Genomic DNA, 23,274 nt, shown 5'->3' with positions numbered 1-23,274 from the left:
GTTTCGAAGGACATAAGTTTGGTTTACTTAGTATCATTAACAAAGAAAAAATAATAAGAGTTATTTAACAAATAAATGGGACCATAAGTCGAATGATCCTGTAGGCTGTACCTAATACATCAAATACATGTAATTTTATCCGTGGCGGCGGCGTAGCATTAATAAAGCACGATATTTAAGCTGAGTTTACATTATGCGAAATTTCAAGTAGGTACCCAATCCGATACGATCAAAGTCTCAGGAAAGCCTACACTCGAGGGCAAGATTAAAAAAAAATGGCACATTTAGATGTTTTAAAAATAAGTATTTACATAACATAAGAAAAGATTATAAACGAATAAACTATAATAAGTACCCATTCAATACAATTCATCATTGTAATATCAAAAGTAGTCGATTATAATCGAATCGTTATAATCACCAAAATTATTCTTGGCAATGATTAATCTTGCTTGGCAAATTCTCAACGCAAGTCGATCTTCAATGAACGACAGTAGTGACGGATCTTGAGAAAATGAGAATATTATTGGGATTGGTCGGGTGGGGAAGGTTATCATTATTTTGTTTGAATGATTCATTAATAAGTAATTTTGTACTACTTACGCGTTTTTTACCAATATGACTGAATAAATAGAAACAGTACAAATTTTTATGTTCTATGAACGATGCTAGTGAGTTTGAGTGACTATGTTGGATGAGTTTTTGTGTAAAAAATTGTGTAATTTGCTGTGTAAAGTTAGGAGTGAGTTCCTTCAATACAATGCCGTTCGATTTTTTGTGTTGCGTGAGGCCAGGTGTCGAGGATGTGGTGGAGTTGGACTACTCGCATCAGTCTCTGGTCGACTTCCCAACCGAAGTGTTTGTGTACGAAAGAACGCTCGAGACTCTGCTCTGTCAGAGCAATCGTGTGACAGAACTCCCGCGACAACTGTTCATGTGCCATGGTTTAAAATATTTGGATCTCAGTGATAATGAAGTGTCAACATTACCTGCAGCCGTATCTTCGTTAGTGAATCTTCAGCATCTGAATATAAGTAGAAACACTCTTACCTCTATACCGGAAACTATGAAAGCACTTAAATATTTAGCATTCTTGGATCTCAGTGTCAATCCCTTGGAAAAGCTTCCAGACGCTATAACAAATCTCACTGCTTTGCAAGAATTGTATCTAAATGACACCTATCTGGAGTATCTTCCAGGAAATTTTGGCAGACTTGCTAATTTGAGAATCCTTGAGCTAAGGGACAACTACCTGATGATTTTACCTAAATCACTCTCTCGTTCTACAGAATTACAGAGATTAGATATAGGACAGAATGATTTCCAACAGTTTCCTGAAGTAATTGGAAGATTTGTAAAGCTCCGAGAATTGTGGATTGACAGCAATAGTCTGACGAGTATCACATCAGTTATAAAACCATTACAAAATTTGATTCATCTAGAAGCAAGTAATAATATGATAGAAGAACTTGCACCTGAGATTGGGTTTTGCACTTGCTTAGTAGATCTGACACTATCACTAAATAACTTGACCCATCTACCAGATAGTATTGGTCAGCTAAGTAACCTGACTACATTAAAATTAGATAATAATAGATTATATTCTATACCAGAGAGTATAGGACAACTGGCAAACCTGGAAGAACTAATGCTCATGTGTAACTATCTAGACAAAATACCTTCTTCTGTGGGACTGTTGAGGAAGTTGCAGTACCTCAATGTTGATGACAACATGCTTACATCAATACCTCCCGAGATAGGGAGTTGCACAAAGCTGTCTGTATTGTCGGTGAGAGCAAACAAGCTAACTAAAGTCCCTCCAGAAGTAGGCCATTTAACTTCTTTACGAGTATTAAACTTTGTAAGGAACTCATTAAGTTGTCTTCCTCAAACCTTGTTAAATTGTGATAATTTAGTAGCCCTCTGGCTATCTGAAAACCAAAGCAAACCTTTAGTGCCTATGCATTCTGAAGTTGATCCTCACACATATGAACAAGTCCTTACTTGTTTCCTCTTCCCCCAAGTGCCTTTAACCCCTGTTGAAATGAAATTGGACAATGAGAAACCAGACAATGTGGAAGCTCAATCTTCTGCCCGCCATATTAGTTTTGTTGATATGAAAGCTGTGCCTAAGGTAACAGAAAAGCCTGGTCAGCTGAGAAGAGCACCAACACCTTATCCTAAAGAATTAAGGGCTCTAGCAAAACATGCCAGGAATATTCACAAAGATGGCACACAAGATGTTTCACCTCCTATGCAAAATGCTGTCCATATTAAAGCTGCTAAAATAACACCAACTTTACAACAAAGATTTGCCTCTGATAACAAAATTGAAGTGGAGAGTACTGGAAAAGGCAATTTAGCAACAAATAAAGAAGTACTGAAAACATCTGTTTATGATAATCTTCCTGCTGAAAATGCATATGACAAGCCCTTAGATCTTTCATATGAGCATGATAAGACTTATAAGAGTGTTGACCATGCTCTGTATCCTGAAAATAATGGAGCTGCAACTGGTGATTTTAAAGCTGACACTGGTGATTATATTTTGCCACAGAGGCAATATAGTAGCAAGCAAAATGATAAAATATACAGTTCTAGACAAGACATAGACAGAGCTAGTGTCCCGTTACCCCAAAATATTTATGGTGGCCATATGGAAAGAACAAACTATACAATACCTAATGACATGAATTATAGAATTGGTATAGATGATTCACATAATAGATTACAAAGATTAAGCCTAAGTTCACAAGAAAAGCAACCAAATAATGAAACAATTTTATCACCACATTTCAGTGATAATACTTATAATAATAGAACTACAATGGAAAATGTTCCTCCTTTTGATGCCATATACTCTAGAAAAGATCACATATGCCATTCTGTATCTGAAAACAACTATCATGAAAATATATATGACACCGAAAATTGTGCACGTGCCAAAGACAAAATTTATGGTCAACGGAATTATGATGTTTATAATTACCACTTACATGGGAACCGTGACTTGCCAAGTCCTAGATTACACACTGTTAGTCAAGTGGTTAGTTCTACAACAATGCCAAATTTAAGCTCATACAATAATGTTTATCCTGGATCAGTAGTGGAGAGCCATGAATATGCCCCACCCATTCATCAAACTCAATCTCCAAATGCCAATATTTATGGGATGACAGCTTCAAGCCCTACTTATGTGTCTACGCAGTCACCGGAGCTATATTCACCGACAGGGCATACAAACACCACCAATCCATACAGGATGGCTAATACACCACTAATTTCAGATGATGGAAGTTACAGTCATGTGCATTCACCAACTACTCAAAATATGTATGATCTATATGATGCCATACCAGCTTCATCTAATCCTCCTAGTGTGGTTAACCACCGCCACAGTCCTAGCATTTCAGAGCCAGTGTACGGTCGAGGTCAGCCTCCACCTTATCATATTGCAGCTCCGTACACAAAACATGCACAGTATTTCAATGGAACAGGTGGATAGTGTTGTCATTCTCATGGAAAACCTCGTGTTTTCCTGAGAATGCACTCATGTGAACGTTATTAGTGGCTATGTGTAATTAAGGATGGTGTTTTTATTCCTGTTTTATAACATTGGTTTTCTGTTGTCTGCATGTGCAATTTAAATGTGATATGATTGTGTAAAATAATGTTGTAGTAGACTCTAATGTTAAGGTGCTAAGGGATGGATCATATTGTTGTTGGAATATCATTCAAAGGAATATTACTATTTTTAAAAAGTTGAATTTATTCAAGAAAATTGAAAATAATTGTGTCTTTTAACTAGTTATGGTTTTAATGTAATATAACACGCATTTAAAAAGCGGTAGGTACTGATTAAGTACGATTTGTAACAACTATGTTGTTCCAATATATCTATTGTTATAAATTATGACAATTTAAAATACTAATTCGAAATTTTTATAAAGCCTGATTGGAAATATTTTATTCTGTTCTTATATAAGATAATCCAGAGAACTGTCACTTTCTTAAGTGGTTAGGTGCTATGCCCTAAACTGTAACAGGGCCTAGTTTCTGGATATACTAAAGTTAAATGTTCTTATACACACCTAAATAAATAATAAAACTTGACACAATGTTGTAATGAATGTCTACGATATATATTTTTGTAATTAAGTGATAATGTGTCTATATATTGTTATTTTATTGTAAGTAGGTGTCACTAACGGTATGTGTATTTCGTATTTTAATATAATTGGCACATAGGTTCGAAAAGTGTTTCATGTTTTTTCATAATTATACTAAAATTATATAAAAAACGAGATCGATTTTATAATTACTTATATGTGAAGTAAGAAAATAATTTGAATAAAAACCGGTGATCTTTAGTCAACAAATAAAAATAATTTACAGTAGGCGGAAAGTTTGAATTTTGAATGCCACTTGGAATCGAAGTTCCATCCAAAAGAAAATAATTTGTATTAAAAATTTAAGTACCACCTATTTGATTAAAATGTTGGGAAATATTGGCAAATTAATTATAGGTGGCTAATATTAGGCCACCTAGTATTCCTTTGGCAATAACAACAGATATCTACTTAACAAATGTTAATGGTAATTAATAATGGATTAAACGTATTTAATTTTACATTATTTATTCTATTTAATGCATTACTTATTTATTTGATTTTATGTGGTTGAACTGAATTTACTTCATCATTGTTCAGAATAATTTTATCTCCAAGTGATGTTCAAATTTCCATCCTGTTAACGTTACTTCTTATAGACATTAGTCAGTGTATTAGGCAGCTCATTTATTTTCTTTAGTTTGCAAATTTATTTTTAATCATACGTCTCTTTGCGCTGAGTGAATAAGTCATTAAGACTGAAATATTTTGTAAAAGAAAATTACGCGTTCGTTTTGGCGTTATAATTTTTAGAGTATGGATGCTTGGCCCTATAGTTCGCGTTCACTGCGTTTTATTTTACGATCTAATATACTCCATAGCAACGATAATGATTCAATTTATTCCATTCCGATTGTCAAACTCAAAATTAAACGTTTAAAAATTGAAGGAGTTAATTACATATCTGTCAACTTTGATATAATATTTTAAAAGAACTAACGACATTATTAAAGAAAACTGTTTAATTGAATGTGATAAGCTACCTTTCTCTATATGGGAACGCTATTTGATATGGAAATGCGTGCATATATAATGTCATTAGTATCGCATTTTCATCGGTATCAAATAAGGTATTAATATTATCTCGCCATCTGAAATAATAAAAAAAATAGGCATTTTGTTTGTATAATTTTCTAATGTTTAATTTAACCAAACAAGTACCTAGTTAGCGTTATAATAGCGATAACTTTCGTTAACTAGATCTGTTTTGAGACAATCGATTCTCGAGAAATAATTTTTAAACAATCCGGATTTTCGTGAAAAAAGATTTTCAACGATTTTCAATTTATTGCGCACGGTTACCAGTGTACTTAGTATGATTGCTCAAATCACGGTAATGCTTACATAATCATATTTCTCACTTTTTCAGACATGTAGGCTAGGTTTTCTTTTAGTAAAAATTGTCGCTTGATTAACATTTTCTGCTGCATTTATTTTATAATTCAGAATTTAGTAGTCTACGATTTCATTTCCATTGATATATAACAAAAACGGGTTGCAAATATTATTTTGTTATGAATATTTTAAAATAGCCCACGGTTTATTATTTATAGGGTTATTTATTACTAGACGTCCAATAAATTAATTTATCTCCCGAAAAATCGAGATCCCTCCTCCGTCCATTGGTAAATTTTATTATAAAGACCCTTTATTTCAATTTTGTACTTAGGCATAAAATTTTTTCAGGCCTGCATAGACCTCGCGTTTCAATCCACATTACTCGAATACTCCCACGGTCTATTTAGTCACATTACTTTTTTAGTTTATTAATTGATATAATTGTGTAATAATTTAACCTGTAGTGAGTTAGTTAGAATATTTTATGTGCCTAGGTAAATAGAGAGATTTTCACATAAGTACAATATTGTATATCAATTCACGAAATACTTTTATACATGCGAAAATCTCTTTAAGGAAATAGACAGGTTTTGTATTGAATTGTGCCATTATTTACCATGAACGTGTTGAAATAATTATAATTTATATAATAAACTTTTATTTCTTGTATATCGTACAAAAATATGTATCTTTTTTGTTGTGGGGAAAATGTTTTTTTAGTTATTTGAATTTTTAATGAATATATTTGACACGTTCATATAAAGTCGGCCTCTAGGTAGTAGTGACTCACTCTTCAACATCCATGACAACTAGGTCTTACGTGCAAGTATATTATTTGTACAGATTCAGGATTTTTTATCGATATATTTTTATAGATTCGTTCATGATACATTCTTTATTTTATTTTGTGATTCTTTTTAAATATTTTTGTAATTATTTATCGTAATACAATTAGTTAGATTACTACTATTCAGTACCTGTGAATAATATTTTTATAAAATGGAATTAGATTTCTTTTAGAACTAGCTCTCTAATACTAGATCACTAAAGTATTATCTGTAGGTGTATGTAGTTATTTAGAAATAGATTACAAATCTCTGTATCAGTGGCATTCATTCATTCATTAATGTTACATTTGTAGAAAGTGTTGAATATACCTCTAACATATTACTTACTGTATTACAAACAGGACAATTAGTAGAGTTTAAGCATGTTTGATATAGATACTACTGATGGAAATAGATGCGTCTAAGTTGTTAGTTTAGCAAATAAGTTTTGTCATTGCGCTTATACGTTGAGAATGCAATCGTTAAAAGAATATGGTATGTAGATAATTTGTATAGAAATATCAGTGTTCCTCATGTATGTATTGTATGTAGATATAGGTACATTGCACATTTATTATAAACATTTAGTACACTTGTGTAATATATCGGTTGAACTATGTTACAAATAATGTTATAGAATTTCATTAGACTGGGGAGAATTCCAAACTACGTGTATCTACGTATGTAAATGATATAAAAGTGCGAGGCACGTTTATGACAAGAATTGCATGATCAATAATTGACATGTTTTATACCTACCTATTTTCGATAAACCGAGCCAATTTCAGGAAATAATTTATTTGAAAATTATTTATTATAAAATTTATACTGAGTATACTGCCAGTTCGTAAAAATATAAATACTTTATTAAACAATAATAAACGTATTGATTTCTATTTTACAAAAAAATTAATTTAAATCCATTTACCATGATACTTACCTATGACACAAGTATAGTAACTGAATAAATATATTTTTAATATGTAAGCATATTTTATTTTGCACCCTATAATGTTTTATTGCATGTGTCCAATTTAACTGTCACGTAAAATTAAAATTTCTCCCTAAAATTTGTTATTAACGACATCTAATATTGTATTGTCAGACAAAGATTTCCGGTACTTTATTCATTTTTGCCTTCCCGAAAAGCCTATACTGCTGTGAGGTGTTTCCACATTAGTTTGATCGAAGACGACCGATATGAACACTTTTGTAATGGATGTCTCACATACACTTCTGCATGTCGGTCGACGTCGATTCAACTATTGTATAAACATCGATCTTACTATAGCATAGCATACTATTTTTAAAGCACTGTTTGTTAGTTTTGATACTATATATTACTGACTGAGAACTATCACGAAGGGTATTGTACAGTGGAAGATAAACGGAGTATTAATTATAAAAGATGAACGATTTTAATTACCTACCGATAGGTTTTGTATATGAATATTATGTAATTGTATTCGAATGCTTTGCTATTTTTTTCTAAGTATATTTGGTCCGCACACTAACTACATTGTGTAAGTTCCTTTATGGGAAGGCTATTCGTATTATTTTTATATCTACAATATTATATACTTCAATATGTAATTATACAAAATAAATAACTTTACTAACTTTAAAAGTCTAGTCACTATCTAGTTAAGTAGTTTGTATTACTTGGAACTATTTTTGTGGTATTCCTCCAAATATGTTTAACATTGGGACCATTAAAATCGTCAAAATTTTAACTTGTTTACATTTTAAACATATATACTGCATTATATGCCATATTACAAAATACTAAGATAATAAATGACTATGGTCACAGTTATGCAATTTTGTGACTGATTTTATCTAATGTTATTACAATTAAAAGGTACCCACAATTAAAAGTTTTGGCAGTTAACGTTTTGTAAATATTTAAAAATATTCTTCCATTAAAAATACATTTTAAACTGAATATACAATGTAAGAATATAAAAACAATTATGTTTTATTTTCTAAATTCGACCAAGCATTTTTAGTACCTGTTATTTAAAGATCACTGATTGCATGGAATATTGAGATAAATATTGTCAGTTTTGTGGTTAACATATTGTGCAATTAAATGAATACCTTGTGTTAAAGTTACGTAAGCGAGTTCCGTGTTGGGATCACGAATCTGCCATTGATTCATCATATCACTGGTCTGTCGCGTCGTAGTTTGATGATAATATGTTCATTAATATATTCTAATACAGGTTGCATTAAAGAGTTGTCCACCTGTCTCGATGCATGTTGCAGGACTATTGAAAATATACAGTAGATCCAAGATTTCGTTTTTAACACAAACATTTACATGCTTGACCCGTAAGCTCAAAGGTTACCCGGGTACCGTGTTAAAATTAGAATCCGCCCACGATGTTGGGCTTTCTACCGCATATCTATTTGTTCCTAATTTCATAAAAATTTAGAAAGAACATGGATGCAAATATTCTTTTAGTTGGATTTTAATATTTTCTTACATTTGATGGATTTTATTAAGTCCGCGCCGACAAACCAGATGATCCGATTTGTTAAGAAAAAAAACCGGACATAAGTCAGTGCCTAAACATGGCGTAAGAAAAATAAATAATTGCTAGGTTTTTCTCGCGGAACCACCCGCGTTGACGTAGTAAGTATATTATAAACTAATAAGTGTATATCGCACAAAGGACCTCTCCTTTAAAGTTGGTTAAAAAACTACTCACCTACATATTTTCCTAAACAAGTGAAAAGCTTTGTGATCAGTGATGTATGAGACGGTTCAAACGTTAGTGCCGCAGTGGTTCAGGTGACTACGCCGTTACCACTGCGCGCAAGTTTCGTGGGTTCGATTCCTGTGATATGTACATCATCAAGTACTTTTTTTGTAAGCGTCTTCGCGCCCATTGTTTGTTTGTATTTTAGGAAAAGGACTAGCGAGGCAAGGTACTAGTTCTAACGCGGAAGTTGTTTTCTATACAACAAAATAATAACTCCTCGATTATTGTATTTTAAGAAGACTGCGCCTAAAACATATCAATTTTAACTGTACTTACTCATAATAAGCATTTTGATTAAGATTATTTAACATGAAATTATAATAACCAATTAAGCCGCCACGTACACAGCCATTGAGTTTACCTAATTGGCGCTACGTGTTTAATATTTCCTTTACCTTATAAAAACGCTACATTTTGATTTGTAATTATGATTTGATTAGGTATAACAAAATAACACGTCCAAATAGTTTTGTTGTGCTTACCTGGCTGTCTGAACTGAAAATCAGCGAATTTTCATTTGATGCACTCCATTTCCCGCTAGTTCTCGCGGATGTGGCTTTAGTATTACAGGTACCTACTATAATTTTAGTATCAACTTCTGTTTTCACCAGAAGCGCTACAGTAATCGAGCATTAAAAACAATCAACACATCTACTTTTGTTACTGTTTGCGTCTTTAGTTTCCAATACAAGTACACATCATATAAATATATTTTTGAAATCCGATTTTGCTTAAACTACTTACTTAATGAATTATATTTTCGAATAATAACACAGATAAAGATACCTAACTCAATCCAAAAACTAAAGTAAAAAATAAATTAAGACCAACAGAAAAAAAAGCTACCGAAAATTAATTTTCCTTTTTATGTGGGCGAAAGGTCAGACATGTTCTCTCATTTTGATTTCTTACAAAACATGCTAATTAAGTAGAGCCCTTATTTTGCGAATGTGTACGTTATACTCTCAGACTGATTACTTCTTATTTACTCACATTGGTATATTATGTGCTTTCAGTACTTTGTGATAAAATAGGCCGACTAGAGATTTTAAGTATTCTTCCTATTTTCAAGCGAAATTTTAGCACAAAATAATAATTCACCGAAAAGGTACTTAAATACTACTTATATCTAAGTAAGAAATAAATTTTACTTTGTGAAATATAATTACCGTGTAGACAGGTACCTACCTACTGTCTAAAACGATAAGTAGGTATAATTATTTTGGAAGCTTTGAAATAGATCTAGCGTTCGTAATTATTTAATAGATATGTCGTGTGCAGGTACTTTTATATATTTTTTAAATACATGTGTTGTCAGTGGAAATAAAATTTCAAATAAATTCTGTTTTTTATTTTATTTTAACTTAGAGGTAGTAGGATTGATTGACATAAAGTCTAGACTTTATATACTTATTATATAGGCCAAAAACAAAAAAATACTTATCAGACTTGTTTGTAGATAACTTTAGTATTTTAAATCTAATTAATATGTACTCGGTAACCAGTATAAAAGTTCTATAACCTTATAATCGAGCATAAAAATATCATCCGGTCACCTGTTGGCCGGTACCTAGCTAGAGCAGAGATCACAGTTAGATTTATAAATAGGTGGAGTGGGAGGTCGTAGCTAGAGGCTGTGCCTGACCATGAAAGGTAAAATGGGATCAAACAAAGTTCTTGACAAGTTTTCATATATGATTTAAGTAGCTGAGAAACGAGAGGTCTAGATGAGTGCGGTAAGGACCTCAAAAGAATAAAGTAACTACGCAAAAATTGCATTTTTAAACCGTAACAAGCTAAAAAGTTTTCCAATGTAAATAGTTACGAGGCAGATGCTCTGCCACGTTAAAATCACTAACTAGTTGTTAGTTTGCTCGTTAACGATCTGCGGTTGACCCATTTCTGATATCATGTTCTCACTCCATTCGATAACGAACTGTTTTATTGCTATCTCACTAAACCTAGATAAAGCAAAGTTAACAATAACATTTTATTTGTAGGAATCTGTAATTGAGTTGCAGATTCACCGCAATCAATCAGTACGAGTATACCACTAGTGGTTATTTATAGGAGGTAGGTAGGTACTGTTCTGATTGCATAAAACTCTAAGGTTACATAACTTTATACAGACTGTCCTCCTAGCCTTGTTATTCTCAAGTGCATTTGAGTCGGGGTTCTGTGGAGCGATCACTATTATCTCGGCATCATTATACTGCCGTCGTAACCCTAGTCGTATAATAACAATAAGTATCGCAGTATAGGAATATTATTCACATACATAAGTGCTTAAACTATCACCATACTAGAGAAACCTAACTCACTATTGACGAAATCCGAACGGCGAAATACCCTTTAGTTTGACGACCACTACCACCGATATCGTGGGTTCGAGTCCCCTGCAAAACGAGCAACTATATCAATGATTATTGTATACTTAGGGTACTTACTTATTTTATAATTGGTATATAAGTTATTCACTAAATAAGGATTCTGAAATTATTACATAGTTTATTAGTGGAGAATCTAGGTACCTAGTATTAAGTCTCTATACCTACCGATGAAAACTTAATAAAGTATTGGTGTTTAGGAATTTGTTACATATTTAAGGGACATAATGGCAAAATATTTATTTACGATTTTGTGTAATTTCATTTGGAATGAATAAAAAAAGAATTGTAAGTACAATTTTTCCATAACCAACTTAAAGTTAGGTGGCTATCAAGAAATCGATTAGTTGCGCGCGCCGGCATTATCTTCTGTGTAACAGTGGGGCTCAGCTAACGCAAATATCGTCAGCTGGCTTTCAACACCAAAAGGTATCGTTTGCTAAAGCTTTTGTTGAAATCCTCGGCTAGGATACTAAATCTTAGCCTAAAATGCAAAATCATTCTAAAGAAAAACCAACACCTTGACCTAAAAATCTACTTTCTTACAAGTGGGCTTGCACTTCTTTGTGTCTATATTAAGGGCGAATTTGTGTTCTCAATTTACCGTCCAGTGAATCGTTTCTTAAAAAGTGTAGTGTGCTTATGCATTTAAATAAACCGTGATTTCTGTTTCTGTAAGGACACCATGCCGGGCGCCAGGCATAAGATACTGGGGCACGTCCTCTCTGGCTTTTGCCACAAAATGAATCGCCGTAAGCCACTGTACGGCGATGTAATGGACACTCCACTGAACCGGTGTCTAACAACTCTAGACATCACGTTACTGGGTGAGTTACTGTAGATACTTACTCATAAGTTTAATATCCAGGAGCGACCCGTCAATCTCTATTGATGATCTCATCACAAGAATGTAGATTAAATAAGTGACAAGACGTCGTTAGTTCATTATATATTTCTATTACCATAATTTACATAATTGATATGTGTTACTTACCTCATATACATACAATAACATTGCTTATAAATTTTATTTAGGCGAGCGTAGGTAAATAGATGTAGGTGTCTTATTAACATAATTTGCCAATTAACAATACATTTAAGTGCGTAGGATAATGTAGTCTTGTTGATTTACTTGTGATTCCTAGTAGGTATCTGTACAATTACATACACCTCTACGTTTAATAAGGAAGTTGAAGGAATTTCCTCAAGACACTGAGAGAAAAATGTAGAGCGAAGTATGTTTGAGAATACGAATAAGGAATAATAGTATCCATTGACTTTGAAGTATTAAAAATAACTAAGCTTACACTAATATGGCAATTTGCAGATAGCCAACATAAATTGCAATAAAAATAAAGTAGGTACCTACTTAGTAAACGTGCCCTTCATGTCGAAATCGAAATCATACTTGAAATAACCAAGATACATAATTAACATAAGTATTTACGGTTATACTCAATTGTGATGAATTTTAGGTGTGGGACATATGGTCGGAGCTGGTATCTACGTGTTAACTGGAACCGTGGCTCGGAACATGGCAGGACCAGCTACAGCTCTAAGCTTCCTTCTGGCTGGCGTGACGTCGACTCTAGCTGCTCTATGCTACGCTGAGTTCGGAACTAGAATCCCGAGGGCTGGAAGTGCTTATGCCTATACTTACGTCAGTATTGGAGAATTTTGGGCCTTTATCATCGGTTGGAATATAGTCTTGGAATACATGATAGGTAAAAACAAGAAACAACGAACCAACTCACATATTTAGAGGCAATCAGATCAAACTTTGAACAAAATATTATGCTTTTTCAGGAGCGGCTTCTGTGGCCAGAGCATGGTCGGGATACTTGAACGCCATATTAGACAATTCAATAAGTAACGCTACTATTTCCATTACTGGAGAAATGCATGAAACTCTTTTGAGTAAATATCCAGACGTCCTAGCGTTTCTTATATGTATAGTGGCATCTCTAATATTAGCAGTTGGTGTTAAAACATCAGCCTATATCAATAACGGCCTTACGATATTAAACCTTTTAGTAATAACTCTTGTTATTTTCTTGGGTTTCTATTACGCTGACCCCATCAATTGGTCCCAGAAGAATGGTGGCTTTATGCCTTATGGTGTTAGTGGTGTGTTAGCAGGAGCAGCCACTTGTTTTTATGCATTTGTTGGTTTTGACAGTATATCAGCATCGAGTGAGGAAGCCAAGGATCCATCGCGATCAATTCCTATTGCTACAATACTTTCAATGGCAGTAGTCGCGTTCGGATACATCCTCGTTGCCTTGGCGTTGACTTTAATGGTGTCGTATAAGGATATCAATCCTGATGCGGCTCTACCTGCTGCCCTTGGCGCCGTACATGCGGATTGGGCGAAGTACGCGGTTGCTGTAGGAGCCGTTTGTGGCATGACTACAACTTTATTGGGCTCGTTATTTTCTCTACCACGTTGTCTTTATGCCATGTCTGCAGATGGCCTTCTGTTCGGTTTCCTCAGTGATATTAACAACAAATCTCAGATTCCTATTTCTAATCTGATTATATCTGGTTTGTCTTCTGCACTGATAGCTCTTTTCTTTGACTTGGAGAAGCTTGTGGAGTTCATGTCGATAGGGACATTGTTAGCATACACTATAGTTAGTGCAGCGGTCATTATACTGCGCTATCGACCCGTGCCACCGATGGAAGATAAGAACTTCGGTATACCACAGCTTGACTCTCCTTGTGATCGTGAAGATAGCTCTGCAACCGGCACTCCGGCTACGGACGGAGGTTCATCATCATCAGAGGTAATTATCGTATGTTTAACAACAACATACATGTAAGTATATCGTGACCAATATTATTAATATTATAGGTATTATAAATTATAAGGTTATCGCGGATAAATAAATTACTGCGGTTAAAGACCTTACAACCAATTAGGTACTCAGGCTTGTTTTCATTCTGTACGTAATTTATCATAACTCAAAAAATATCGTATTATTACCTCTGCATACAGCATCTAAGTGGCAGGGTTGGCTGCCGGGTTTATGGAAGTGCATAATTAGGATTTAATTTCCGACGTCACTGCACAATTTAAATTTAACTCAGATGGAATTCCATACAAATAAATACAGGTACGGCGTTATTTGCGCTGCTTCGAACAGTTTTTACTTTTTTAATCGGTCATAATATTTTTCAGATGTTCGAAGCTTTGACGGTGGGTCGTCTCCGGGCGCAGTACGCTTGGCTGGAGCCCCTCGCAGGAGGTCGGGCTCCTGGCGCCGCTGTCACCAGCTGCGTATACACGTTCACAGCAGCCGCCGCTGCGCTGTGCGCTCATAACCATTTCTTGGCCGAACCTTATGGACTATGGGTTTTATTACCGGACTTCACCCTCAGCTTCATTATTATTGCTTGTGAGTACCCCGTTTAGAAATAAGAATAATAGGCACACGTAATGATAAAAACAGTTGGCAACAGTTCAGACGTTAGTTTTGTCTGTAGAAAAGAAAACTTCGAAATTCTTTTGGCAATATTTGCCATCCACGGATTCGCTGAACAAAAACACAAATACTAATACTAAAATTATGTATCTCCAACACTTTCAGGTCTGTTCATCATCTGGGCGCATCAACAGAGTCCTGCGCGGCTGCCGTTCCGCGTACCTTGGGTGCCGCTGTTGCCAGCTGCTAGCGTCATACTCAACGTGGAACTTATGATCAATCTCAACGCACTCACCTGGGCACGTTTCGCTATTTGGATGACTTTCGGTTAGTTTTCCACAATATTTATTGCTTTGCTCGGGTATAAGTACTAAAACCTATTACTCTTGAAATTGTGGCATCAAGGAAAAACAGTCTTCAAAATACTGATTCATAGGTCACATAGGTGTAATGACCTCAGTAGCGCGACAGTTTTGTTTACAAAGGGGAATATTCGTATCAAAAAATTAACTGTAATGTATAATTTAATTGTTTGTGATTTATTTCAGGCCTGCTCCTGTACTTCTTATACGGGATCCATCACAGCAAGTTAGGAGAGGGTGTCACCGGTCTTCTGTCTCGTTCGGCTAGCGGCGGCGGCCATCACAGCGGCGGTTGGGGAGCGGTGGAGAAGACCAGCGCCATAGCACGACGCGTCGGGCGCTTCGCACGTGGCAGCAAAGGCGACGACCGCAAACCTATCATATGTGACGACGAACTGTCTAGGCGCGAACCGTGATTCTGAGCCCACGTATGTATTCCCATGAATCATTAGCTTTTGTTTTTTTAAAGTAGCTGTTGGCGAGGTCGTGGAGCTATTAGGATGAAGTGCCAATTGCTTTGGTTCCAAAAACGGTTGGTCAACAGCTGAGCCGATAACACTGAGGAGAGCTCGTCGATGTAGCACCCTAAATGGTTTTGATTTATTTGACGTGCTTGTTAGATCTCATTTTGTATGTAAACGCAAGTAGACTTTTGACCAAAATCTGGCGCGATTATGGAAACTGAGTATGTATTAGTTAATCGCCATATCTTAATGTGCTTTAACTTAGGGCTTAATCAATGAGTGTTAATGTAACGTACTTATTAATTCGATTTTGGTAATTTAAGGGCTGCAAAGAAACATCACATAATATTAACTTAAAGCACGATAATTTTCCGTGCATTAAAATAATACTTTAAAAGATCTGTAACCAATATAAAATGATTATAATAATATAAACAAAGAGTAGGTATCTTAATACATATTAGAGTCTATAGTGTGGTCTTGTAATCAATAGTGTACAGATTGTAGAATTATTTAGATCTCAAATTAAAAGGTACCTATTTATTCTCAAGTATATAAACTGTATTTACTCAAGCAAAGCATCATACGTTTTCTTGTGCAGTAGTTATGGCTTTTGCGTACATATCTTCCTTTATTATTTATAGTGCTGATATAATATACCTATATTATTATATATTGCAATTTACGTGGAAATTGGGACAGGAAAATTATATCCTTGTTTGCATTCCATCACGTTCATAAGGCTACGTAAAGGGTTCCATCATAAATCAAACTCATGTGTAAAATGAAAACAAATGAATGCATGCTTTATTGTCAATCAAAATTCATTTTAGTGCCATTGATGTCAAGTTTTACAGGGTCAATTAACTTTGTATAAGCTAAAACTCAGAGATAACTCAAATACGTGGAGTTTCGGATTTCCAAACAATCCTAGCTTTTTTACTTATTTGAATTTGTATAACAATGTGTGGTACTAGAGATGGCTGATGAAAGTTATTATGATATGAAGTACGAGTATGTTGAGACAAGGAGAACAAAAAGAGATATATCTATAGTTGTTGTATTAATTATTTAACCTCTTTGTAGAATTGTATAGACAAAAGACGCTTTATTCAATACAAGATGCACAAGTATAACTAGCGGATTCAATCAGTCGTTTTATGATGTCTTTTAATATAATATTCTTCCAGAGAAGCTTATGACGTGTTTAAAAATATTTATTTTTGTTATACAAGTTAGTGTCGGTGACAAAGTGAATGCATAGCACAATGTACTGTTTTGATGTTGGGTAAAATATCTACACGTTATTATTTGTTTGTGAAACAATTGCGCAACGTTTATAAATGAACTATAGCATTGTTGTTATAAATATTGTATATTTTAAGTGTTGATGTGTACATAAAGAAATTATAATAATACGTCACTACCGTTTCTTTACAACTCCCTGTACTTCGCACCTACTCACGTTTAATATTTAGACAATATATACAAACAATACGAGAAATAAAATTTGTACTATTGACGAAACTATAATACAGTCATGTCCCTTAACTTATAGACACCGTACACTATACAATAATACTTAAACATTAACATTCAGAGATGGACGAAAAATTATTTCATAATAGACAACTTTTAAAGTAAACATAAGTATTATTCAATGATATAATTTAAATAACATACATACGTAGACGTTCTTACATTGACTACCTTACATCTACGAATAACGTCGACTGTCGACTTATAAAAACCATATAAAGTGTATTGTTGGAATATGCATATTGCACAACTTGTAAAGAGATACTATCACATTTACTAACACACAACTAGAGATATTCACATCTAAGTATAATCAACACATTTAATGTTATTTTGTGCACGCCTGTCGCCTAGTGTCATAGCACTTGTAAAATGTTTGAGTACATTCTCTCACGGTGTGAGGTGTTTTCTATTTTGAGTGCGTTTTGAATATACGTTAGCTATGAATGATCCCCGAGAATTAGGACTAAGGTATGTAATAAGTATAAACATTAATTGTGGGGCAAGCTTGAGCCATGGCTAAGCCGTAGTATTTAAAAATATACTTTTATAAGTCTTTACTGTCAAGATGATCAAAACTATTTTTCAGAGCCTTTTTGTCAAGAATATATAGGCCCGTAAAACGTATTATATAAACACTTTTTGTCTAGAGAGTTGATTAAAAAATCTACCAGGAAAATCTAAAAATGAGTATTGGTCGAAATGCCGTTTGTATTTATTGGCAGCCAAATGCTTGCACCCTGCTTAGAAGATTACGTGGGACAAAAATAGTGTATTTCACACGTGGCTATTGTTTAATATTATATTGAATTGTGCTATTATAGTAATGTGGAAGAGCCTCGTACAAGAAACGATATTTTATAGCGTAACTTAGCAAGTTTGCAAGGACAGTTAGCTGAATTTTACATTTTATTACGGGAGCTTGCAACTCGCGTGTAGAGGCTCTAATCGCTTAATACTTGTCTCACGGCTATATATTGTAGGGTAAAATAGAACAGAAGACGTCCTGAACACTTACAATATATACAAGGGAATAAAGAGATTCAGTCTTATCTGTTGTATCGGCTGATTTGCCAGGCGGAGGCGGGCAGCCGCTGCAGTTTGTTAATAGTGGGCCTGCCCCACTGCAGCCACAGGAAGCCGACCACGAGGCATATCACTGTTTCTATGTAGAACCCGTCGATTCGTATGTTGCATGTACCGCCGTTGGATTTGCACAACTGTGAACAGGATATAAAAATGAGCATTGGGAATTCCACAGTGATTTGTTTTATTCAATAAAGATTGCTTTTGCACAATATGGTTTTCCCTAAAGGATGTATTGATGTTTCTAATTGCAACTATGCCAGAAAATGCATTTGAATCATTTGATATCTTCAACAGAATGATCCCAGAGGTTACTCTATGCATGTTTGTCTCTCCAACTTTACAACAAAATATAGAATTAAAAATACTTACATCAGACTCCAATGCCGAGGAGCAGGTATTATCAGTGAGCGTGGGGTCTGAGCAAGTTCTATACGTGAGATGGTCTATGGCCCACAAGGCCAGCGTGTTGGGCCAGTTGGTGCCAAGGTTGGACATGGTGTTGAGGAACGTCATGTAAGTGCCGCCCACCGCCGGGTCGGACACCTTCGCGAAGAATGCCATCACAGCCACGAACATGCAGTATAGACATGTCTGGAAAGAATATGATCATATTTTTATAAGTAAGTAATAGTTCAGATGCTATGTGTTATGAATAAATATGAATACGGACGTGTAGGCAGAGGTGTATGAAATAAATTCACGCCATTTACAATGTTACTTCCATGTAATGGGATGCAAGCTTATAACCATATACCGGGCACGTTACCAAATTACGGGCTACCATTAAGAAATACTCTAAAAAAAATAAGGAAAGAACAATAGCACTTTTCCCAACCGGGAATCGTACAAGACCTCGTCATCCGCCGCTAAGGCAGTCAAAATATGCGAAGAACGTAATTACTGTTATATTATGTGCTCTAGTTTATTGCGTTTCAGTACTCAATTTTGGAACCATAGATTTGTAAGACCTTGGTATTTTGCTTCTAAAGTGCGAATCATTTATATTTAACTCATTTAACTACCAGGGGTACCAGACTACAGACAAAACGTACAAGTGTCAAATTCTACCAATCAATTTCACATTACTTATGAACAGCATACTCGAGGAACTAAATTAGTATAAATTGCGCAAGACATAATGTCAGTGCTCACATTAGTGTAGAAATTAATACGAGAAGGTATTGAGGCAATAAAAATTACTATAGTCGGACAGAGTTTTGGCATGCACGATCAATATGTATGACGATTATAATTAGAAAATCTGTGTAATTCCAAAATAAATTAGCCTGCGGATCAGAGATGCCCTAAATGCAATATCTTGTATTCTTTCGCCGGACGCGACAGGACGGGACTCTTTATTAAATTGTCCGACTATAGTGCTAGTGGGATATGAAGGGTATATGAAGTGATCTAAAGCAGCATAACGTATTGTACCTTACCTGATGAAATATGTAAAGACAAAGAAGAATGAAGAGGTAGGAGTAAGAGGGTCCGGCGTCTCCGAGCAGGCGCGGCGTGATGGCCACGAGCGCGGCGGCGAGCGGCCCCACCAGCAGCCGCAGAGGGAACGCGCGCAACCACAGCGACAGCGGCGCTGGACCCGTCGTGTGTTTCGCTAACATCTGATGATTGAGTTAAAGTAAGGTTTGGGTTACAGATTATGTCTAAGACTTTGATGTGTAATGATAGACATGTTTCAAGAAAGTGTGGTACTGTTGTGTTCTATAAAAATCCGCATATAATAACGCGCCAATTAAATGTCATAAGACTGAACAGGCAACTCTATTTTTTTTTAGTATAAAAATCCTAACAATATTAAAATTAGAAATGCTAATTGAATAAATATCTGAAATCTGATTATAGTTTCTATTTCCTGCATAATATGAATATCACTATGATATTAAATAATTATAATCTTATCATTAGATAACATTACAAAAGCGGGCCACTGGTGGATAGGCCTTTATTCTACTGGCCTATTAGGTGCCATGAATGAAGGTCATTGATACAATTACCGAAAGCCGACATTACACCAATGTACAATACGTAAATCAATGAGCATTGAAAATAGAACAAAACCATGTTTACAAATAATTTGTTATGATTTCAGTCAATTGCATGTTTTTATTATGCCATTATTACACAAGACCAGTATTGTTGTTATTGTTATTTTCATAACATACAAATGGAATTGATGCATCATTACTCAGATTAATTATACAACAAAGTGTTGCGGAGACGCCCGCATTTGTTATAATTTTATTATTTCTCGAGAGCATTGGAAAAACAGGTCAGAAATCCCGGAAATTTGGGCAAAATATGTTTTTTTCCGACAGCCTCTAACTAGTTACAATCCGGGGAATTCCTATGACTATTTTTAGAAGAATATTCAAGATGATGATGATGATAAGGTCTTTACAGTTTATACTAACCACAGGCATTATAATTTGTACTGGAACTAGTGGCACAGCCAACAACGCCAAGTCCTCCCTTGGTACTCCAGCTTCCATCAGTTTTAGACCAGATACCGCATCACTTGCACAAAATCCAAGCTAGAAAGTAAAATGAACATTAAAACAATAATTATAGGGCACAGTTTTCGATAACGTTTTTTTGAATAAGATAATATAAAAAGAAATTGTATTCAAGGTCGATTGATATCTAACTACTGTTTGAGTAAACTTATATTACTTGTTGGTCATGAAATTGCGTTAGGTATAAATTGTGCTGATATGAATATAAATGGTAATTATCTAAGTAATGTAAGTTATTCAGTAACTGAGGGAAATCCCAGTTGACCAATCAATGTTCCAGTAAAGTAAACAAATCTTATCTTAAAGTTAAAGTCGTAAGGTCTATATTTCCTTATTAAGTTAAGATTCAAGTAGCCTTTGATTAGGCATATATAAAACAAAGAATATTAAATGGGAATGCAAAATATTTCTTATATGAAAGAGTAAACAATGTAAAATCCCAGAAATCCTAGTAGAATGAGTGAGTGAGAGTGTGTGAATTACTTAAATTAGGTAATCTGATGTATGGTTAATGAGGCACATGTTATTATAATTACGTATGTTAAATAAAACTATTTACCTTTGCTGTAAATAGGACGAGTGCCAAAGTGCGTACAGCTGGCAGTTTTATAATAGTGTACAGCTGCTTGTATGCATTCACAACATCCTTGAAACCTTTGACATTATTCTCACTAGAGTTTGGACTGTCATTAGCCTCGTGTTTAAATATTGCTATAAGAGTTGTAGTTATAATAAATATCCATCCCCAGAATAGTAAGAAACTTGCTAACGTGACAAGGCCAGTGTCCTCCGGTACTGTACGCAAGTACTTATTGCAGAAGTATGGGGACTCTAAAGCAAGGAACAAGACATATCCTAAGAAAAATCCTGCTGTCTGTCCGACTGTGTTGCAGGTGGACGCATGGCCCACATTACATCTGAAATTTAAAAAGATTACTGTTAAAGCCATTTCTAATTGTATCTCATTTGCAATTCATATAAGCATAGAATTGATTCTCTATGGTTATGTTAATGAAAATACTGTTTTTGTCTCTACTCTTTCAATTATTAACACATAGACTAGTACAGATAGCAAGTTACACATAATTACTGTACATTTTTAAAATATGTAATTAAATAGGTATTGTACAAATAAATTTGCAACAAGTTTTATTCACCTTTTCAACATGGTAAGAGCCCATCCATCTACAGCTATATCTTGAGTAGCAGCCAAGAAGTTTAAGAAAAGGAAAGATATAGTGAGGTATGCTATAGATGGAGAGGTTTCATCTGATCCCAGCCAATCAGTAACACTGTTTGACATTATGATCATAATAATGCCAATTAAATACTGCACTGGAACCAGCCAGGTTTTCCTCCGTCCAAATTCTGGCCAGAATAATGCATCCACTATTGGTGCCCATAGTAATTTTACACTGAATGGCCAGTTAACAAAACTAAATTCTGCCTGAAAGTTAAAATGTTCAGTTATATCACATATCTAACAGATGAATTTCAGATAAATAATATGTCTTATTTTTAATACAATTAAAATTACAAAAAATCTAAATCTTTTGTTAAAGAAATAAACCTAAAAAAGTAATTGATTAACTAAAAGATTTGATTTAAAATATCATAAAAATTATCATATTAATATCAGTAATATTGATTTCCCACTCAGCATAATTTGATTGCACGGAATACGCGCAAAAGGTTATGAATACATCATCAAATAATTAAAAAAATATGAATTAAAAGTAGACTTACTTGTTGAGTGTAAGTTATGCCGCGATTTTGTAACAACATAGGCACAGCACCAGCAAGCCCCAAGGGTATACCTTGGAGAGTATACAGAAACAATAAGACAGCAATATTTAATTCATCTCCTTTGATGTTACTGCTCCCTCCTTCTGTTGGAGCGTTGTCGCCATTTTCAAGTAATTCCTCCTTCTCGGATGTTTGTTTCCGCTTTGTTAAAGGCATGACTGATGCGAGTAAAGCCTGAAGATTGATTAAAACATATTCAAGTCCAGGTGTCACTGCCAATCTAGTAAATACACGTCAGTGAATTAGATTTTATGTAGTAAACAAACCTTAATTTTTACCACAATTCTTGAAGTTTACTTAAAACCAACAGTCAAGAGTATTGTTTGATATTAATGTTTGAATTGGCCATTCATTTTATATAAAATATTCTTTCGTAATTGATAATTTTATTGAAAATATTTCAGTCGCACAAGAACTCAAGAAGTCGTCATATGCCTACACGATTCAGAAATCAGATGACAGTGATGACAGATGACACTGTTGACTGATGAAGATTGAATGTGTTGGTGATTGAATGTGTTGGAGTCAGATTGATAAAAATTGATAAAAAAAAAGAGAGAACAGTT

General features: G+C 34.5%; 3 protein-coding genes across 3 annotated transcripts; 2 read left to right on the top strand and 1 right to left on the bottom strand.

Moving 5' to 3' along the window:
- The first annotated feature begins 460 nt into the window (after positions 1–460).
- Positions 461–10,502, top strand: Lap1 (leucine rich repeat containing protein 7 lap1). The gene has a single exon (XM_076121599.1). The coding sequence runs from the start codon at positions 695–697 to the stop codon at positions 3,503–3,505; it is 2,811 nt and encodes a 936-aa protein (XP_075977714.1). The 5' UTR covers positions 461–694; the 3' UTR covers positions 3,506–10,502.
- Positions 10,503–11,822: 1,320 nt separating this feature from the next.
- LOC142977525 (cationic amino acid transporter 4) lies at positions 11,823–16,533 on the top strand. Its single transcript, XM_076121448.1, has 7 exons — positions 11,823–11,918; positions 12,169–12,316; positions 12,965–13,213; positions 13,296–14,275; positions 14,671–14,887; positions 15,080–15,241; positions 15,463–16,533. The coding sequence occupies exons 2-7, from the start codon at positions 12,175–12,177 to the stop codon at positions 15,690–15,692; spliced, it is 1,980 nt and encodes a 659-aa protein (XP_075977563.1). The 5' UTR covers positions 11,823–11,918; positions 12,169–12,174; the 3' UTR covers positions 15,693–16,533.
- Positions 16,521–23,173, bottom strand: LOC142977526 (acetyl-coenzyme A transporter 1). The gene is made up of 8 exons (XM_076121449.1): positions 22,975–23,173; positions 22,649–22,882; positions 22,060–22,349; positions 21,462–21,819; positions 20,801–20,920; positions 19,808–19,990; positions 18,738–18,959; positions 16,521–18,499 (listed from the first exon to the last, which is right to left on the bottom strand). Exons 2-8 carry the CDS (start codon positions 22,862–22,864, stop codon positions 18,329–18,331), a joined length of 1,560 nt encoding a protein of 519 aa, XP_075977564.1. The 5' UTR covers positions 22,865–22,882; positions 22,975–23,173; the 3' UTR covers positions 16,521–18,328.
- Positions 23,174–23,274: the final 101 nt, after the last annotated feature.

The sequence above is a fragment of the Anticarsia gemmatalis genome, chromosome 13 (genome assembly GCF_050436995.1).
Source record: "Anticarsia gemmatalis isolate Benzon Research Colony breed Stoneville strain chromosome 13, ilAntGemm2 primary, whole genome shotgun sequence".
In the NCBI taxonomy this organism is placed as follows: domain Eukaryota; kingdom Metazoa; phylum Arthropoda; class Insecta; order Lepidoptera; family Erebidae; genus Anticarsia; species Anticarsia gemmatalis.
This window is presented reverse-complemented; position numbering and strand designations above follow the sequence as displayed.